We start from the raw sequence: 19,314 nt of genomic DNA, 5'->3' as shown, positions 1-19,314 counted from the left end.
ATTGTATTTTCAAGATTTTTTTGTTAAATAAACACGATTTGATCATTCAATAAATACTTAAGTAAGATTGTATATATATATATACATATATATGCATTTTTTATAAACAGATTTGAAAAATCTCATGAAAATTATAAAATCTATAACAAACGCTGATACAAACATTAAGGGAAAATTTTAAGTACCTACAGTTATAAATTTTTGAGTCAGGATGAAAACGAAAATGTAATTTCTTCGAAAACCGGTTTACCATGTATGTTATACATTTTTATTGGTTTTTTTTGCAATTTTCAAGAACAATATTGGGAAATTCATAAAAACATCCCCTAAAGTATCAATTAAGTAATATATCCTATCAGCAACCTTTTAGGATTGTGATAAACAAAGTAATTATTCTGGTTTAAATCGTTATATAGACACAAAAAAAAATTCCTCATGGTTTAACTTATAATCAAAATTATAATATTAAATATAAGTTCGTGGACTTACCATTTGTACATCACGTGATACAAAAAAAAAAAAATAATAAATATATTTAATTCGTCCACCACCGGATATTATTATTCCGTCACAGAAATCCATCAACGCAAACGAGGTAAATGTTTTTCATTCTTCCCAGGACTTTGCAAAGTATTAACTTTTAAATTGGATTTCTACTGAAAGTCAATACCTGCCGTTCTAATCGTCAAAGGAACAAACGAACTTACGTCAAATGTGTACATCCGCTATTATCACGTCTGACGGAGAACAAATTTCGCCAGAAAACCAATCTGCATTCGGCTTAAAAACGTGAACACTTACGAAAACGTTCCGACTGATTACACTTGTTCAAAACCGATACGAAGCGCGGGACGATCAAAGAGGAAAAGTTGAACTTTAACAGGCGCCAGAGTGTTGAAATCAAATTCGTTTTCCTCGCGTTCGGGACGGGAGTCGGCCTCGGTTAAATAATTCGGTTGCGGTAAGGGGGCGTTGAAACTTGTGGGCGAGGGGAGTGCAATTATTCGCGGGTAATATTCACGCCGCGACTATGCCATGTTTTCTTTGTGTCCACTCGCCAGATCATATTTTAAGAAATTTTCACCTGGTGGTACTTCAACAAAACTGTCTACCAAAGAAACAAAAAGGGTAAATCAACTCCAGTCATGACAGTCGTGTTGATCAGGGGCACGATCACCCACAACTGGGTAGCATTCAGTTATCACTGGGGTGCACAAGTGCCACGTACTTTTTATGTAAAAATATGCTCTGCCGCACACCGTTGCGGAACCGACGGGCGTGCGTACAAAAAATCGCTCGTCCTGGAAAGATGCAAACGATCTGATCTCGTCGAACGGAGAACGCCACCATTTGTCTTTCTACCGTAAGCATTTTAACCGTGCGCGAGAAGTGTCCGGAACGTTTTCCTGTATTTCTCGTGTACACGATGCTGTACGTGCATAAATACAGGTACTTGAAAGACAAGCGCTCACGATTTGGTTAACGAACATCATAGGCAGTGCATTCGACGCGTTACATTTCGATCGCAATAACGTTAACTTACCTAATGCGTCGGCAAACGTATCGGTAGACGTGGAACGTGTTTAAACCGTTCAAACATTATTGTCTTGGTGAATCGAAGGATGAGAATAAATTACGAACTGCGCACGTCTTTTGGCTCTGCGTCAACGTCTCTTGCGCGGCCAAAACCGTAACACCCGAAGATAAATCCAAAAGCGCTGAACGAAAAGAGGCGCAGAGGAGGGAAACGTCCGTTGCATTTTAAACGAACGTTCGTTAGCGCGGCGGTTTTAATAACAATCGCTAATGGACACTAAATCTTTTGTTGCCCATCAGCTTTTACCATATTGTTTTTGCGGTTCGCGCGGCGCGATACAATGAAAAATACGATTTGCCCGCAGCGGAGAGAGATCGTTTTGAATGTGTGGCGTACGAGCCCGTGGATGGTATCCGTTCAAAACCCAATTTTCCGGATTAGACCGCATTACGATCCAGACGGTTGGCGATCGTTGCGATCGTTCCACTGCTATGGACATCAGTGTTGTTCCGACGCTCGTCCGCTAACACGCCCTCCTGTTTTCATGACCATGGGCGCAACTAGAGCCCGAATATCGGGAGTGCTAAAATTGCTGAAAATAAAATTAAATGGCATTTAACTGTAATTGCTATAGATTATATAGATCTGCAAAAAAAAAAAAAAAGGAGTGCTACATTTGAACTTAGGGGTGCTAAAAACCCTATTGTGCCTCCCTAATTGCGTATATGTCAAAATTACTTTCTAGAAATACAAAACTAAGATTATATAAAGTGCTTATTAGACATATAGTCCTGTATGCCTGTGGAACGTGGGCATCAACAAAGTCGGACGAAAAAATACTGCTACTATTTAAAAGAAAAATATTACGTAGAATCTATGGGCCCAAAAGAAACGAGGAGAACACGTATGAACGAAGAACTAATGCAGAGTTGAGAACAATATTCAATGAAACAAACATATTAGGAATTCTTAAAAGCAGACGGATAAATTGGGTTGGACGTGTTTGGAGAGCAAAGGGCAAACTAGTGCATAACATCTCATTATGGAAACCAGACAAAAAAAGGCCGAGAGGGAGACCAAGACAACGATGGTCAGAGACGACCTTAATCTCATGGGAATACAAGAGGGAGAACGACTGGCGAAGAACAGAGAAGTATGAAGAGATGTAGTAGAAGCGGCGATGGACCTACAAGGCTTGGAATAAGCCAAAAAAAAAAAAAAATTGCGTATATGATAATGACTGATGAGCTGTTAATCTACCAGTCCTTGGACGGTAATGGTACGCGTTTCAACCGTCTCAAGAACGTGGAAACGATACGGTCGACGATTTGACCCGTGTAGAGGAGACGGGAGTACGTTTTTTCGACGTTCAGAAGACGCGATGTCATTTACAGCACGCAGGGTCGCCGAGTCTTAAATTTCAGAGATTTCCTATGGTTAAACCGAATCATAGTATATTTCTTTCCCCGAGAAGGACGTCACAGAAGTAGATCACGTACCCCAAACAACTCGCTTCTCTCCTTGTGCTTAGAACGCCTTCTTTTGGTCACTTTACGTATCACGCGTTCGGATGTTGCGTGAACTTAGCCGCGACGAAGGGCGGTGTTATGTATATTACGGTTAAAACCCGAAATCTGTTAAAATTGGTTTGAAAGTATAATTTTGCAACAAGAGTCAATCTGAAATAGTATTACTTTTATAATTTGTTTCGACAAGCAAATCGTCGTAGCATTTAGATTTGTATTGCATTTGTTGTGGCATGGTTTACAAAATTAAATTAACTCCGACCAGTCGACGATCAAATATTAACTATCAAACTATATACTTTACAATAGTTTAAATATAAAACGTTGTAATGCCTAAATATCTGGCTTTAAAAGTCATGTAGAATAAATCACTGTTTATGCAAAGAAAATATGTTTTATTTATATCTCTAAATTCCACAATAGTTTGTCTGTCAAAACAAATAATAAAAGTAATGTTTATTTCATAATTATTTTTGTTATAAAATTGTATTTTAAAACTAGTGTCAACATTGAAATACTGGTTAAAATTAGTTTTGACGAATTTCGAGTCTTAACCGATTCATGTATGTATAACACGAAATCACATAATAGGGTCTCAGAACGATTCGAAGTCGTGTGCTAAGTATTCATCTAAGGCCCTCTGCACGCGAAGCGATTGTAATGCGACACGAATTATGCGATATATGCGATACGAGTGATTTCCTATCAAAGTTAATGGGGCTTTACTAACGACACGAGTGACAGATGTCAAGCGCGACCGACAGTGCTGATCGCTTGGCAGTCGCATCGCATGAATCGCCCGTAATTACATTTTCGTCATATAATATTATTTATTTATATATAATTTTAACAATGGAGGCATTCAATATTAAATTTGTTGGTGAAATTTAAATTGAAAATTCTTCTTCACTTACACATTCTCTCATGTTGGTATTCTTCTGATAAATGGCAGGAGATATAATGTCTACAATTTCTTTGTAGGATTTCTTTGACATTCTGTAAAATGTTATAAATTTAACGTCGGTTTCCTAGAGTTCTCTAGCCGAAACAAAAAGTTGACAGTGGTTATTTCTTTGAATATAAGGATGAATCCAAAATTTTCTTCTATGATTTTTCCTTGCTTTTTTCTACCAACCAACTTTTTGTACAAATAGTACATAAAAGTTGCTTCTTCGTCATTAGATGAACTTAAAATTTTAAAAAAGGTAACCAAAAAACCGAGTAAACAACTGATAATAACCGAATAATGCATAAATAATAATAATAATAATCGCACAACAATCACAACGTGTGCGCTTCTGTAATCACACAGATTGTATCACATATATCGCAAAATCGAGCAAAAATCGTGTCGCGTTACAATCGTTTCGTGTGCGGAAGCCTAACTTACATGCAGTTCTTATAACGAGAAAAATAAAATGATAAGAAAAAGTGATAAATAACGAATTTATGCGGGAAATGGTTTTTCACATCAAAATTATACATATATTACAGTACTGTAACAAATTTGAAGAAGGTAATGTTATGGAACACCTAAGACCGCAGAATAATTATCTAGTGTATATAGGGAGGGGTAATACAGCTAATATTATAAAACGTATAATTGCATTTATACATACATTATAGAAATGACAGTTTTTGATTTGATTTTGATTTTGATTTTTTTTTCATAGGATGACTATTAAAGAACATGACTATCGAAAAAGCTCGCAGAAAATAATTACACGATTTAGCTAATTTTCTACCATCAACGTTGACGTGTGCTCGAATAATAAGCATATCTCTATTGAACGTATTTCGAGTAATTTGATATACATATGCATCGTATAAATTACGTACATCAGGATATTTTTTCGGGATTATAATAATTCTTCTTATAAACAATTAAATTTGATATGAAAAAAAAAAGCTATATTAATTACCAAGGAGCCGGAAAATCTTTAACACCACCTCTTAGATATGTAAAATGTATACTGGAAATGATCATTTGGTTTTGGTAGGGTGAATCGAGAACAACAGAAACTTGTATATGACACTCCAATCGATAGATTTTCGGCGTTAACCCCGTGGACGTAACAAAAATTCGGTGATCAATTGTTGCACATATGACGTAGGTGGTCACGAGAACGGAGAGTGGTATTGCCATCTTTCCAATTTGTCTGATGTCAAAACCTTGTTAAATTTATCTCAATCGCTTAGTGTTCACTATACGTTAGTGGACGGGTGTACGTATCCGATGACGATTTTCATCGTTTTACCTTCACGGTGTTTGATAAATGCAGGGTGTTCTGGTTTCTAGCCGTTTTCGAAACGCGTACGCTTACTACGATCGTCGAGGGTAGATTTATTTGAGTGCAATTAATATTTTAATTAATTGCGGTTCAAAAGATTATCCTCCCTAGAAGCCACTTCTATGGGGAATATATAGTGTATTCTATAGTTCATTATTCTCTTTTGCTAATATCGGAGGTGACGGTTTTTGCGACATAAATTAATTAATAAATTACTTGTTCAACGATCTCTTGTCCGATTTTAATCATACAAATATATTTAATTAGTGTATTCATTTGTGAAATGTGTTGGAAATATTAAGAGGAATCTTAGCCACAATTGTAATAAGAGTTTACGTTAATTTTGTTCGAAAATCCGTTTTTAACACGAACAATATTAACAAATATATCCACCGTATTGATCGATGTTCATCAATAAAAATCAATAATTATAAATAAAAACCTTTAACACTATATACATATAATTTAGTAACATAATCCTCGAAAAATTACAAGAATCTTGGAATCATGATCATAACTAGTGATTACAAATCAACATCTAATGTAACGAAAATAATAGTCTTAGCAAAGAAAGCATATGAGAATAAAACAATTATTGACTAACAAAAACTTGAATTTTAGCATCGGAACATGATTTTTCAAAAACATATGTTAAGAGTGTTCTAATATATAGAAGAAGTGATACTTTGATAATTAAAGCAAAAAATAGAGCAAAACTTGAAGCCGAAGAGATATGGTCGACCAAGACGAGATGGACCAAGAAAAGAAGAAAAAATGAGTCCTGGAAGAAAATTAGGTAAAATAACATGCTATGAAAGTTATAAAAAAGAAAAATAAAACAAATAGAACACATTTTAAAACACAGTTACTTAATTACAAATATTTTTGGAAAGAACACGATCCACCGTAGATTGTTTATTTAAACGAATAGCAGCGGCAGATCTAGAATATTTTGAAAGGGAGGGCGGCACAATAATCATTCTTGTAAAATTTATTTTTAAATTATAACAATCGGAAAAAAAGCGATAACACCGGCAGTCCGACTCATGGTGATATGCTGGGAGTTCCGGAGTCCGACAATAGAAAAATACGATATTAAAAGTAACTAGTAAAGACCGTAGCGTTATACTAAGATATTTACTAATGTCAAGTTCAAATTATTTAAATTATAGTGTACATAAAAAAAAAAATTATTCAAATAAAACATTTATGAAAGCTAAAAAAATATAAAAATTTTCCCGTCATTTTTTTTAGATCCCACTTGACAAGAGGGGCACGTGCCTCTATGTGTACCGAGTACGTTCACTGAGTATCATGAAAAATAAATCACGGAAATTATACCCGTATTTACATTGCTACTGAATGCAAGAATCAAATAGATGTACAAAAGTTTTATTCTTTGATCGATGCTGTCACAAGGTTTTATATATTAAATAAATTATATTTCATTACATGAAAAAATTAAATTATTGATAACTGATAATATCAAAGAAAAAAAAAATTCAAAAAATACAAAAATACCAGCACAATTTAATTAAATAGTGATGTTTGAAACGGTTGATTTGTTGGTAGATATGTATGTATAATTCAAAATCGAGATTATTACCTTATTATCGTGAGATATTTTCGATTGATTTAGTTAAATACAACATTGACACAATATTGGAAGTATTTAATGAGTTTTATTATTATGAAATCTAATTTAGTTTTTTTCTAAGGATTAAATTCAATATTTATCTTAAAATAATGTGAAACTATAAATTTCAATATTATATAAAAAAAAACAATCTATAAGACTCGATAATTTTAAGTCATCACTTTGTGTTATCGTTTTACGTGACTCACTATCGTAATAACATTAAATAAACTACATTTTATGGGAATATGTGAAATATATTTAAAAATAATATGACGAATAATTTTTTTTGAAAAGAATGGTATTATCTTATTATAAAAACGATAAACATATCTCTGCTATGGGACCTAAAATGTTTAACCTTTCCCAGATGTAATTAATTAAAATTAGAGAACACGGACCATGATTTTATAGGATAAATTCAAATCTTAAATAATTTTTAATAAATATTTGATTTTTTCGGATCTTTATAGATTGTTATATACTGCATTGTGTAAGTTTAATATTCTTTTCATAAACTTCATTTTACTGTAAAGTATAATATTTTTATACCGATAAATTAATTATTGTAACTTAAAATTTAATTTTATCCACTAAAATATCAATATCTGTTTACTATAATTTATTTATTAACTCACCAACCCAATTTCTAAAATGTTTTCTTAAAATTGATTATGTTAGAAATATAAGAATTTCCTTCTCATTGTTTTTTAAAATTTAAATATTCAACCTCAAAATGTAATGACTCTATTTTTGAAATTATGAAAATTAAAAACAAATAGCGGTATCGATAATAAAAGTTATAAATAACATTTCGGCGACCAATAGAACGATTCGTATTGCAATATCAAAACGAAATAAAACGTGTCATAAACATATGAAAATATATGTAAATCAAAGTATCATTTTATTATGTACACATGAATAAATCTTTGATAATATTGCATATTTTAATTGTCAAGCCTACGTGACCTTTTTTTATCTACTCAAATCGTAACTACCCTTAATACCAGTTAAATTTCAAATAAAGCTATGCGAATTATAACAGCATGGGCACGCGCTATTTACATTATAATAATATTGATACGACCCGACCAGATTTGGGGAATAGAAGGAGTAATACATTAAGAAAACACACGAGGACTTTGCCGATTCGTTCGGTCGAAACTCGCATTGGATATGTTGTTATTTGCTGTAAGTTGATACAGTAATACCCTCGTAATTCGTGTCACCGAGCTGAATATATTGAGTAGTGCTTATTTCAAATCTTCTACCGTGGGATCGAAAGAGGTTATCGAACATACTCAAAGGAGCGAACAAAAACTTTTCAGTAAAATCTTTACATCAAAAATAACAATCGTTTTTCTTAGAGAGATTATTACTTCCCTACCCTTACCCCAACAGACCTCTGAAATAATCGCTGATATCAAGTGTTCATGTGTATACAACGTTCACAGTAATTACAAGTGATCATTACGAGACGGCATAAACAGTATCGCCGAATCGCACACTGCACCGTTTTGAAGGAGCGGCACTCAAAATGTGCCGAAATGTTATACAATATTAAGATTATACCGGCAAATCGAACATTGCTCCACCCATCTACCGGTTATCTATAAAATATAATATATATGGATTAATGAAAATTATTGATCGCATAAATATCGAAATTACAATTTTCGTCCTACGAACTCGCGTGCATTAACACAATGGCTATTATCAATGACGTTAAAATCGCTTCGATATTGTAAGCTAACGGAAAGCTATTCTGACGTTGCTTTACACGTGCGTGAGTATATTCATCATTAATACAGAACAGAACAAACATTAGAAAATAAAGCCAAAATTGTATGGTCTCGATGAAAATAACAGTGGATTACGTCAATGGGGTTAGTAAAATCAAATACGCTCAAAGGAATATTGAAAATCTTTTTTTTTATTTTAATTAACCAACATTACACCCACCACCTGTAAACATCGTGAGGTAGTATACTTTTAGTGGCAGATCATTTTATAAGCCTACAATAAATTAATTGACATGCTCTCGCAAATTGCGCATAAATCTAACAAAAACCCGAGACATGAGTACATGAATGATGAACTGAATACACGTAAAATAACCGTACGGTAGTATTATGCAGATTAAAATAATCACATAACCAACACGTATTCCTGTTTACTTCGGTGCGCGCTTTTCATTCAATGTTGAAGTATTTATACACGTAATTAATTAATTAATACTCGATAAAGATCGTGCCGTGTTATTTTTGTGTTATTATTTAGAAACGATATTAGTTCTTACAAGTTGTTTACAAAATATGGGGGTAAATAAAAAATTAATATTTTTTTTTTTGCATAAATTCGATCTCATATTAATAATATATTTATTCGCAACACGTACATACTACCAAACCAGTATGTACAACACTTGATGTGAATAAAATCTCATTATTCGGAAAAACTATTTATTTCGGATTTAATCGCAACCACGACGTTGTCATTAATTATCGTTGAAACCGTCAGTTATACCTACAATAGTTATGCGTTGCTTATTCTTTGCGTAGAAAATTAGTTACAAACATTTCCACGCAGTAAACTTTATAATCAGTAGGTTGGAAAGTTTAACACCGACTATAGTGCTTAATAAATGTAACCTATAAAATATCGTGTACTAAAATGGTGCAACCAAGGATTACGAGACGGCACGACGTATAGGCAATTTAATACCATTCATGTTGTTGTAAAGAAATGCAATATTTGATTTATTTATTGAAACTAATAATGATGAATGCATTTTGAATTTTCTCGAAAAAAAAAATGTTATAACAAATTTAATAGGGTTAAGATATACATTTTAGAATCCGAGTGCCGTGAAAAATACATTTTTGTCTCTATTATAAGTGGAAGGACATGGTTTTTTTCACTGTCCATTTCTCGGGTAAAAGTAACAAATCAAACGATGTATATATATGTTACGGCTAGTGTTAGAAGTATAGCTTAACTTAAGTTTATCCACTGCGTTTGGTTAATATAGCCGGTTAATTAGCCGGCTAATCCTAATTTTAGCCAACCTTCGAACACTAGCCGTAACATATATACATATATGTATTAGGGTGATCCTTAATTTTTAACTATAAACATTTCATACTAAGACCTGCCCCTCATTTTATTTGATACTATATAAAATTAATTAAATTAAATTTGGTATTGATGACTCATCTCCTTCCCGTGCCTTAACACGGTTGAAAAATTACCGAAAATGGTCTATTTTTGGTTTTTTTAATTATACTCTAAAACTATTATACGTAGGATGAAAATGTAAAAATACTTTATTAAAGAACATAATATTATCTATAACTTTTAATTTTACAACTTTTTTACTAAGTCCATTTTTTTTTATGATAAACATAAAATACTAATTATTTTATTAATTCGGCGAACATTTAAGGTTTTTTGTACTAATTTAACGAAGAGTTAATGATAGAATAAAAAGTTGTGTAACTAACCAACCTACATATTTTTCTAGTTATTTTTGAATCGTTTGAATAAAGGTATACAGGGAACAATCATAACAGTTATAACTAATTATCAATTGAAACCAGTTTCAGTTTATATATCTAATGCAATATAACATAAGGTTAAATAGTATAATAAGCATTTTCCATGCGATACCAATTCAACCAAAAATTATAGCCTACGGGTATGTTTAAGTTATAGAAATTCATAACATTTTGATACATTTTCTTTTTTTTTACATCGATGATTTATTAAATATATTTTATAATGTGCAAAAGTTTTCTATTATTATTTGTAACGTGTATGAGTATGTATACTTACTAATTGTTATTCATGGTTTGTTTTTGTAATTAGTTTTCTATGTGTGTAACATTTAAAAATAAACCAAAAAGCAAAAAAAAAAAAAAAAACGCTAGGGTTTTTAAAAAAAATACAATGGATTGACATAATAGTCTAAAACTTTTCGATTTTTAACCGCAGTTTTCCATTAGGTTAGAAATAAACTACCATTATTTTAAATTCATTATATTCATCAAAATATTATCGATAAATCATTTACAAATGCTTTTATTACAAAAGTTTATGTCCCTCCGGATGTAATTATATCGTAAATTGTCCATTCGGTGTTCAAACTGTCCGTGTGCGTATATGTATTACGTGATAATTGTAAGCTTTAATAAATCAGTTCCACCGATAGTTATAATAGTGATGTTATGATTTACAATGCGACACCTGCTATAATCGTTCAACTTCACTCTTTAAAAACGACGATAAAACGCAGTATTTGATAGAAAGATAACAATAAATGTTACTCTTCATTACAACACTAACGAGACCTAGGTAAAAATATCAACGTACGTAAACGAAACGTATCGGATTATGGACAATGTGACATCATAATCTAGTCTTAAACGTGAAAAACCAACCGATGTTTGTTTAAGATATAAATTCGGAATATTTTCGATTGAAAATCAAAACAAAACGTGCGATCGCTCGAGACGAAAAACGCATTGTTTGACGTATTATTTATCGGGGCGATCGCGGTAATGGCGTTAACCTGTTCACGAATGCCAGGGTCGGCTTTAGCTCTTCCAGCGCTCGGTGCAAGAATTATTTTGACAATCTTTCATCTTAAACATATATCTTAAACAGTCAGAATTTTGGGAGCTGGAGGGGCCTCATTATATATTCTCATTCATAATCAAAAATGCTCGAAATAATTTTTTGAAAAACGCGCGTATTCGCTACATATTTGTAAATCATTCAGAGAACAAACATAAAAATATTTGTAATGATATAGTAATAGTTTATAAAACTGTAACTGTACCTACAAGAGCGGCCAATCCTTGCATAGAATAATAATTATAATAATAATCAAATTTATATCGGATCGTAAATTTTTTTTTCTACCTATAGTAGACGATTTGCGTCACCACGGGTTGATCATATTTGATTTTAACTTTGATTCCTCCAGCGCGAGTTCGAGTCTCCGTCCACGGGACAACTTAGACGAACAAATGCACTACACGTATGTTGTTTTGTTGCAGGTTCCGCCAAGGATTCAAGCAGTTCTTCTCGTTCGTGCCGTGCATCAACGTGAGAACCGGAAGCCTGATCCGGCGGGAAGTTGTCACCAGCAGGTACAGCTATAGCGGATCCCCGGACGCCCACTATCGGATAGTGCGCAACGGTAATGGAAAGCCCGGAAGGCGCGCGTGCGGGTGGGGTGCGAACCCCGTACCTTTGCTCGCGGTTTTCGGACGGTAAAAAGCTAACGTTGCGCGGAACAAAACCGTTCGGTGTAAGCCATTCCGAGCACAGCGATTCCCGATTCCGCACAAAACTAACAGTGCGACGTTGTCGATTGTATTATAAGAATGATTTTAAACGGTTGACATTAATATTACACATAAGCCATATGTTATAACGTTATTTTGGTTCTTCCCCAAACACTAGCTTATCTGAATAGTTTGTACAGAGTTAATATGTTTTATTTGGACCCATCGGTTTCCTGTTCGATACCCGTTCGCATTTTAATTGCAATCGCATTATCATTGTTATTGTGATTTTTAATTTACTACTCGTTTTAATTATTTAACTAATTTGACTGATAATTTAAATTATTTTATTTTTACTTCAACTATAGAGAATATATATTTAATGTTTATGCGTAAAAACCAAACTACATTATTGTTTACGACAGAATTTAAATGCGTTTTACTATACTATTTTTCCTCAAAACTGGCAACGTCGCAACAATTTTTATATGGAATCATGTTAAGTTTAGGTTAAGTAAAAAAAAATTTTTGTACTATGAAAATACGCGGAATCGGATAATTAAAAAGGTATATTATACGGAATCGTGTGCCACCTCGGAGCAGCGATCCCGTTGTTTTAAAAAACATAATTACATGACGTATGGGATTTTTTTTTCGATCGCACTTTTCAACACTTCATTACAGGTCAACACGAAAAATTAACGTTCTACGCATTTGTTCGCATGCAGATGATTTTCAATCGGTTTTCGTTTTCGTTAAGTAATAATGAACAATTAGAAATCATTTAACACGGAATACTCATATTTTTACAGATTACATTAAAACAGTCAAAAGATGTAATAAATAATAACTAATTGACGTTTCCCCGGAACACGTACCCTAAACGTCATCGGCTGACGGATAATATTACTTGGTACAATACAATTTATCACAACAATTAGCTAAGACCAACAAAAAAAATATTGATTTCGATATCCTGATAAATCGTACAATATAAAACAATTCCGACATTAAAAATTTGTCATGATATTGATATCACATCGAATTATCATTGCCGATCACTAAAATCATGTTGTAGTGTCTGTGTGTGTGACTGGAGTAATGAAGCATTATAAACTTTGCATATCTGATGTTTTCATTTTATGATAGTAAAATATAATAATACTCTACGAATATAATCTTTTTTCTTTTATTATTATAAATACACTAATGTAATAATATAAATAAATACTTATCAAACGTCACAAACTTGATTGCAACTTATTTATTGAAAAATATTGGTGACCCTTGTCGTAGAGAATTTGAGTATTGAACAATACTTATTGCACGTTTTGAGTAATTGGTACACCCGTTTGCTCCAAAACGTATGTATAAAAATTATCAACGACTACAATTCTAGGAGTAGGGAAAAAAATACATTATAAATTTGTACATTATTCATCGCTCGTTTTACATTTTTATTCGGACGTTTTGTTGACTTTTTGGTTTTAATTATCGGTAGTATTTTTTTTAGTTATATTAATTTAATGTGTACAATTTCGCTCTTTTTGCTTCCATCGTAATAAGTTCATACTCATTCGAAGCATTGCCCGCTCTCAAACACGCTGTACTATTTCAAGTCAATTGCAACGAAAAAACCCTTGCGGTAGATAAATCAATCTCGGTTTCGTTCTACTTTTGCTCTTGATATTCATTCATGTTTTATCGCAGAACATCTGCGATAAAACTAACGAAAAATCGTGCGTACGTTTTAATTGAAACCGATCACCTAACCTAACCTAACACACAATCAGTGGAAATGGCCAGCAAAAAGTTACAACGCAAACAAAAAAAAAAAAGTTTTTTCCCTACTAGTGTTGATCTCGTTACGTTCGATTGTGAATTTTCGACTAGTAACGAAATCGAATACAATACACACGCGCGCGTTCATTATTATCAACGATTGACAAACGACTGTGGCAGCTGACTGGAAGCATTCGATTTAGTAGGTGTTAAATAACCGGGCGATTAAAAACTTCATTAACATGAACGATGCACCGTCAGAGGTACGAATAAATTGAAATTGAAACTTTATCCTCGAATTCGAGCACTACGGACGCACTAGCCCGTCATCACAATACCCGATGGAAAGCGAAAATAACGTGAACGAGAGCGAAACCCGCTACCGCGTCATACACTTCCTGACACTTTCCTAAAGTGCGTAAGCTTCTCAAGGAGGATTAATGGGATGGAAACTATACATATATATATATATATATATATATATATATATATATATATTGACCACACTTTTACCAATATTCCAGCGGTATCTCGTTGGGTAATAAATTACAAACCCAAGTGAACCGGGGCGGCAAATTGTATAATTGTTTATCACGCGCATCACTTTAGCGTAAAATAATTAAACGTAACCAGCCATAATAGGAGAGTGAAAGCTAAAACGAAAAGACATTGCGACTGAAATGACGGACGTCGCACGAGCCGTTCTTTCGTGTGAAAATCGCACCGTCGCTCGTAGGACACGTATACTCTCGTGTGCGTACGGTCAGATAATACTTACCTGACGGCGTGTCCTGTTCGCCGGCCGCACAAACGACGTGCATGTTCTCGTAGTGCGCTTTTGTTCGTTATCGAACGCCTTAAAGGTACGGTTTCCTGTATGCGACAGGTCGCAACGACAAGTCGTTTATGACCGTTCGTTATCTAATCTAGGAACGAGGTTTCCAATGTGCGATCGACTTTTGCGTTTCAAAAATAGTCGTTGTGGCTTCCGACTGTATTGATCCGATAGCAATGGTAGGTATCTAATCACATGCGATTATTTCTTTACCGACGACAGAATGAACATATAAAATAATCATAATTGAAACGGAAAAATTCGCAAAATTTCGGTTTACTATTATTTAAATGTCAGTTGATTAGTATTAGTACTTCAAACAAATCTTCATCTACTTGATTTGTATAAAAATTGTCATTTGATTTTTTTTATTTCCGGTGCATCGCAATCTTGCCGACTAACTCGTATACCCAACGATCTCCTCGGTTTTAGAAGTATTGACTACGATCTCCTCGGTGAAACGTTAACGATTTGAACTCTCGAACTCAACTCAATCATAACTTATTTACCATATGTGTAGTCACTTGTTCGCGCGTGCACTTACTGAATTTTAATAGAATACGAATTGCACCGCGATGGTAGTGCATGAATTCTGGTCAGAATTGCAACGAAATGGGACGCTTGTAGCGTTTCATTCATAACCGTTTAAATCTCACGCGAGATCTTTGTCTTATACCAATAATGCAATAGGCCTAGAGTTGATTCAGTAAAAATGAAATATTTTTTTTTTTTTATTCTCTTTCACCGTCTTAATGATTTTTACGAAACCTTCATCGCTTGTCGACGACTATCATCAATTATCCATGTACCGTTGTTTTGAATTTGAATTCTCAGTCACTCGAAACATCGTGCTGAGATTATAATTTGAAGAGTAGATTTATACTTAAGAAACAAAAAAAAATATTTTCAAGTGTTTTAATATTTTATCGAAGCGTTAAATAAACAATTAAGATTTTTTTAAAATTATTCTCCATTTATTAAACTTTAATATAATTTTAGTATTTATAGTGTTCAAGCACTACTCTGAGAACATAAAATAACCTAGAAGTATAAATTAATAATTCATTTTCTCAATAACACCTAATAACAATAACGTTTTCGTTATTCAACTATTAGAATTATCATTGCATATTTTTATAATTCTGATATTATTTTTCTTTTGCATATATCCGTCAGTATCATATTATACGCTATCCGATGACACTCGATTTCATCAATTGCGTCAAACCGTTAAATCATTTCAATATAAATCTAAAAATGAATTCAATTTTAAATTATTGATTAAACGGATTTTATATATATGTATGTTGATCACGTGCTAAATAATAAGTTATACAGATATAATATTAAAAAAATTGATACAGTGTTAGTGACACTACTATATCGATATCCTACACTTCCACACTTCCGCGTCATTATTATTTTTTTATTCAACTAAATGCAGGTAAAATAAACTGTTTGCAAGCTGAGGCTAGTATTCGTAACTATTATCTTAAAACTAATTGTATGACTCGTTCAGATTTCAATAAAAAGTCACGATTTGCAAAGAAATTGGAAAAGAATATGACTCTTAATATATAGCAAGTATATCATTATAAACGTATTTGTAAAAAAGAAAACAATAATAAACATTTTATTCGCTAGCCGTAATTAGGTATGATGACATTTATTTCAAAGTAAATAATAAATATTCGAATATTCGGTTAGACAATTATTCAATTAAATTTCAAAATGGCACAATACAAAACAATTTAATTTCTCTTGGGATACTATGATCAATATTAATTAAATGTACTGTTGAAGAAACATTTTTCATAACACTAACCCACCGGGCAAGCATAAAAAATACTCACTTGTGTTTTTTTACTGTCGGTAATGGTCTGCATATCGAAACGACATGTTTTTTTTTTCTTTTTCTTTGAAATTAGTTGATTTATATAGCGAAATAAAATGTTGTCAATAATATATCTATAAGAAAATACAGTATTCTACCACGTACGTGATCATAAAATTGTCGACCATTTCAATACTAATTACGAGTTGCTGTAATTTTTGAGCACTTTATTTCACAAAAAATGTTAAAATATAGGGAAAAATATATGAGTCGCAATAAGATTACTTCTAAATGATTTGTCTAGGAAAAATAACTGATTTTTAACGATTCTAATAAGATCAAACCGCAAACTTACCGTTTACAACCGCATATTTTAAATCGTTCAATACCACATATATATTTATTCTATTGTTAAAAACGGAAATTTGAAAGGTCGATAGTTCAAAACCGCACGCATTTGATTAATAGTTCTTTCTCCCTGCATACTTTGCATGTACGGTACATGTTGCCATTTCGTATGAGTTCCACTCAAAATCCTTTTTTTTTATCCTGTGACCTACTATGGTGATATTGCTTAGCAAATCGGGGGATATTTTCGTTTTTAACTGTCCGAGCGACTGCAGCAAGCAAGTGACCCCCCCCCAGTCACAAGGTACACTAATGTTATTTTAAATAAATGTATACGTTGTTGATATATATCAATGTATGCGGTATTGAATAGTTTAATTTAGTGAAAATATGCGGGATTAAGATATAAAAATGTACGGTTTTGAACGACGCCCGATCAAAATTCTTATGAGATTTATTTTGATTACTGACAAACAACGTATATAATGATTAAAGTCTATCTCATATAATAATAATATTTAATTATTCCCTTGCGCTATGAAATAGATTTTTAGATAAATTGTACACATTAAAACTAGGTATTTAAACTCTATAAATTACACGAAGTTTTTTAAGATCTTAAGTGGAACAAAAAATTAATTTGTTTTACCACTATGAGTTTGCGAGGCCCTGGGCAAAATTAATGTTGGGTCTTATAATTTATATAAATAAAATATTTTAAGTTCAGTTAAATAAGAACCACGGGGCCCTGGGCAACTGCCCCTATTGCTCACCCCCTCGCGCCGTCCCTGTGTACATGATTTTCACTACAGATAAATGTTCTGACACCACAATCATAAGAAATTTTTGATTAAATTTGTTATTTATTTGGTACTTTTTAAGGGTACAAATTTACAAATTTATAAATTTTTCTAACGGTTTTTTAAATAATTATGAAAAATTGACAAAAATTTAAAAATCGACATGTCCGTTTCCAACAAAATCTAATTTTTGTTTTTACTGAAACTCAAATACTTAAACTTTTAACTGAATACATATATCTCTGCGGTAAATTTTATAATTTCCATCTATTCATAGAAAATAAAAATGTTTATATTTTCTTAGCTTTTTTTTTTTAATGTCGATAAAATAATTTTGATTCAATGTCTTCAATAAATTTCTAAGAAAAATATTACAAACGTTTGAATACTAAACTTTGATAAAACAATAAATCACAAAAATCTAATTCATAATTTTTAATTTATAAAGTTGTATATATTTTTATACTTACGGCTTGAAAATTGAATACAAGATTTTTCATACAATTTTCTTTTGTAACAAAACGATATTTTACTAAAAATACGCAAAAATGACTAATAAACGTTACAAAAGAAAATGTTGATGAAATTGGATATTTCATTAAATTGCCATTAAACGAAATTAGTCATTTAGTTATAGTCATTTTAAAATTTCGAAATATTTTAATGAAGTTTCTTGTATTGTTTGTAGTCACTTGAAATGTTCGATTATTCCAAATTTTTGATAGCTTTTTTTTCTTTTGCAAAAGTTAAAACATTAAACATTCAACCTACATAGTTCAGAAATGTAGCTTAACATAAAATATCTTAAGAAATTTAAGGTGATCTACTCAACATTTTTGCTCTAAATACTCAAAGAATAAAATTTTCTTACGAATATAAAGTAAATGTTTTTTAAAAGTTTAAAAAAAAGTTCCCTAAAGAGGCACATATTTTTATCAGTCCTGAAGGAATTAGTCTTGGATAAGTTCTGCTGTATAAAATTGTAATATTTAGATTGACGTGAACTAAACAGTTATACTATTCCCAACCGATACAAACTTATAGACGTTATACAGGAACCTGATACGCGTAATATCATTTTACTCTTTTTCGCTACTGATTTCCTAAACTTAGGTAGAAACTATGGTCCAAAAGTATGCTAGAGCTCATACATATATTTATACATGTGAACCCCTCGAAACAAGTTAAGTATTATTACAACAGTAGACTTGTTGCGCCGCCGGGCACAGACGGTTAAACGCAATATCGAACCTGGTATATAGCACATAAACCGTCAATTGTCGGGCACCGCTTTCGAGATACTGTTAATACTTCGGCAAAACTTTACACCGGAGTCAGATTTCGATATATTGTCGATTATCATAACGGGCGTAGTAAAATGAAAAAAAAAAATATAATTTCATATCGATTTATTATTCATACGTTAGCGAA

At 32.3% G+C, this 19,314-nt stretch overlaps 1 protein-coding gene across 1 annotated transcript in view; it reads left to right on the top strand.

Moving 5' to 3' along the window:
- LOC112683341 overlaps positions 1-19,314 on the top strand; it is a 143,899-nt gene that overhangs the window by 103,537 nt on the left and 21,048 nt on the right. Inside the window, exon 5 of the mRNA XM_025554347.1 lies at positions 12,054-12,146. Coding sequence (XP_025410132.1) covers positions 12,054-12,146 — 93 coding nt within the window. The remainder of the gene's footprint in view (positions 1-12,053; positions 12,147-19,314) is intronic.

This window comes from Sipha flava, unplaced genomic scaffold (assembly GCF_003268045.1).
Source record: "Sipha flava isolate LNK unplaced genomic scaffold, YSA_version1 224_pilon_pilon, whole genome shotgun sequence".
Taxonomy (NCBI): Eukaryota; Metazoa; Arthropoda; class Insecta; order Hemiptera; family Aphididae; genus Sipha; species Sipha flava.
Note: the sequence above shows the minus strand (reverse complement) of the source record. Positions and strands in the feature narration are given on the sequence as shown.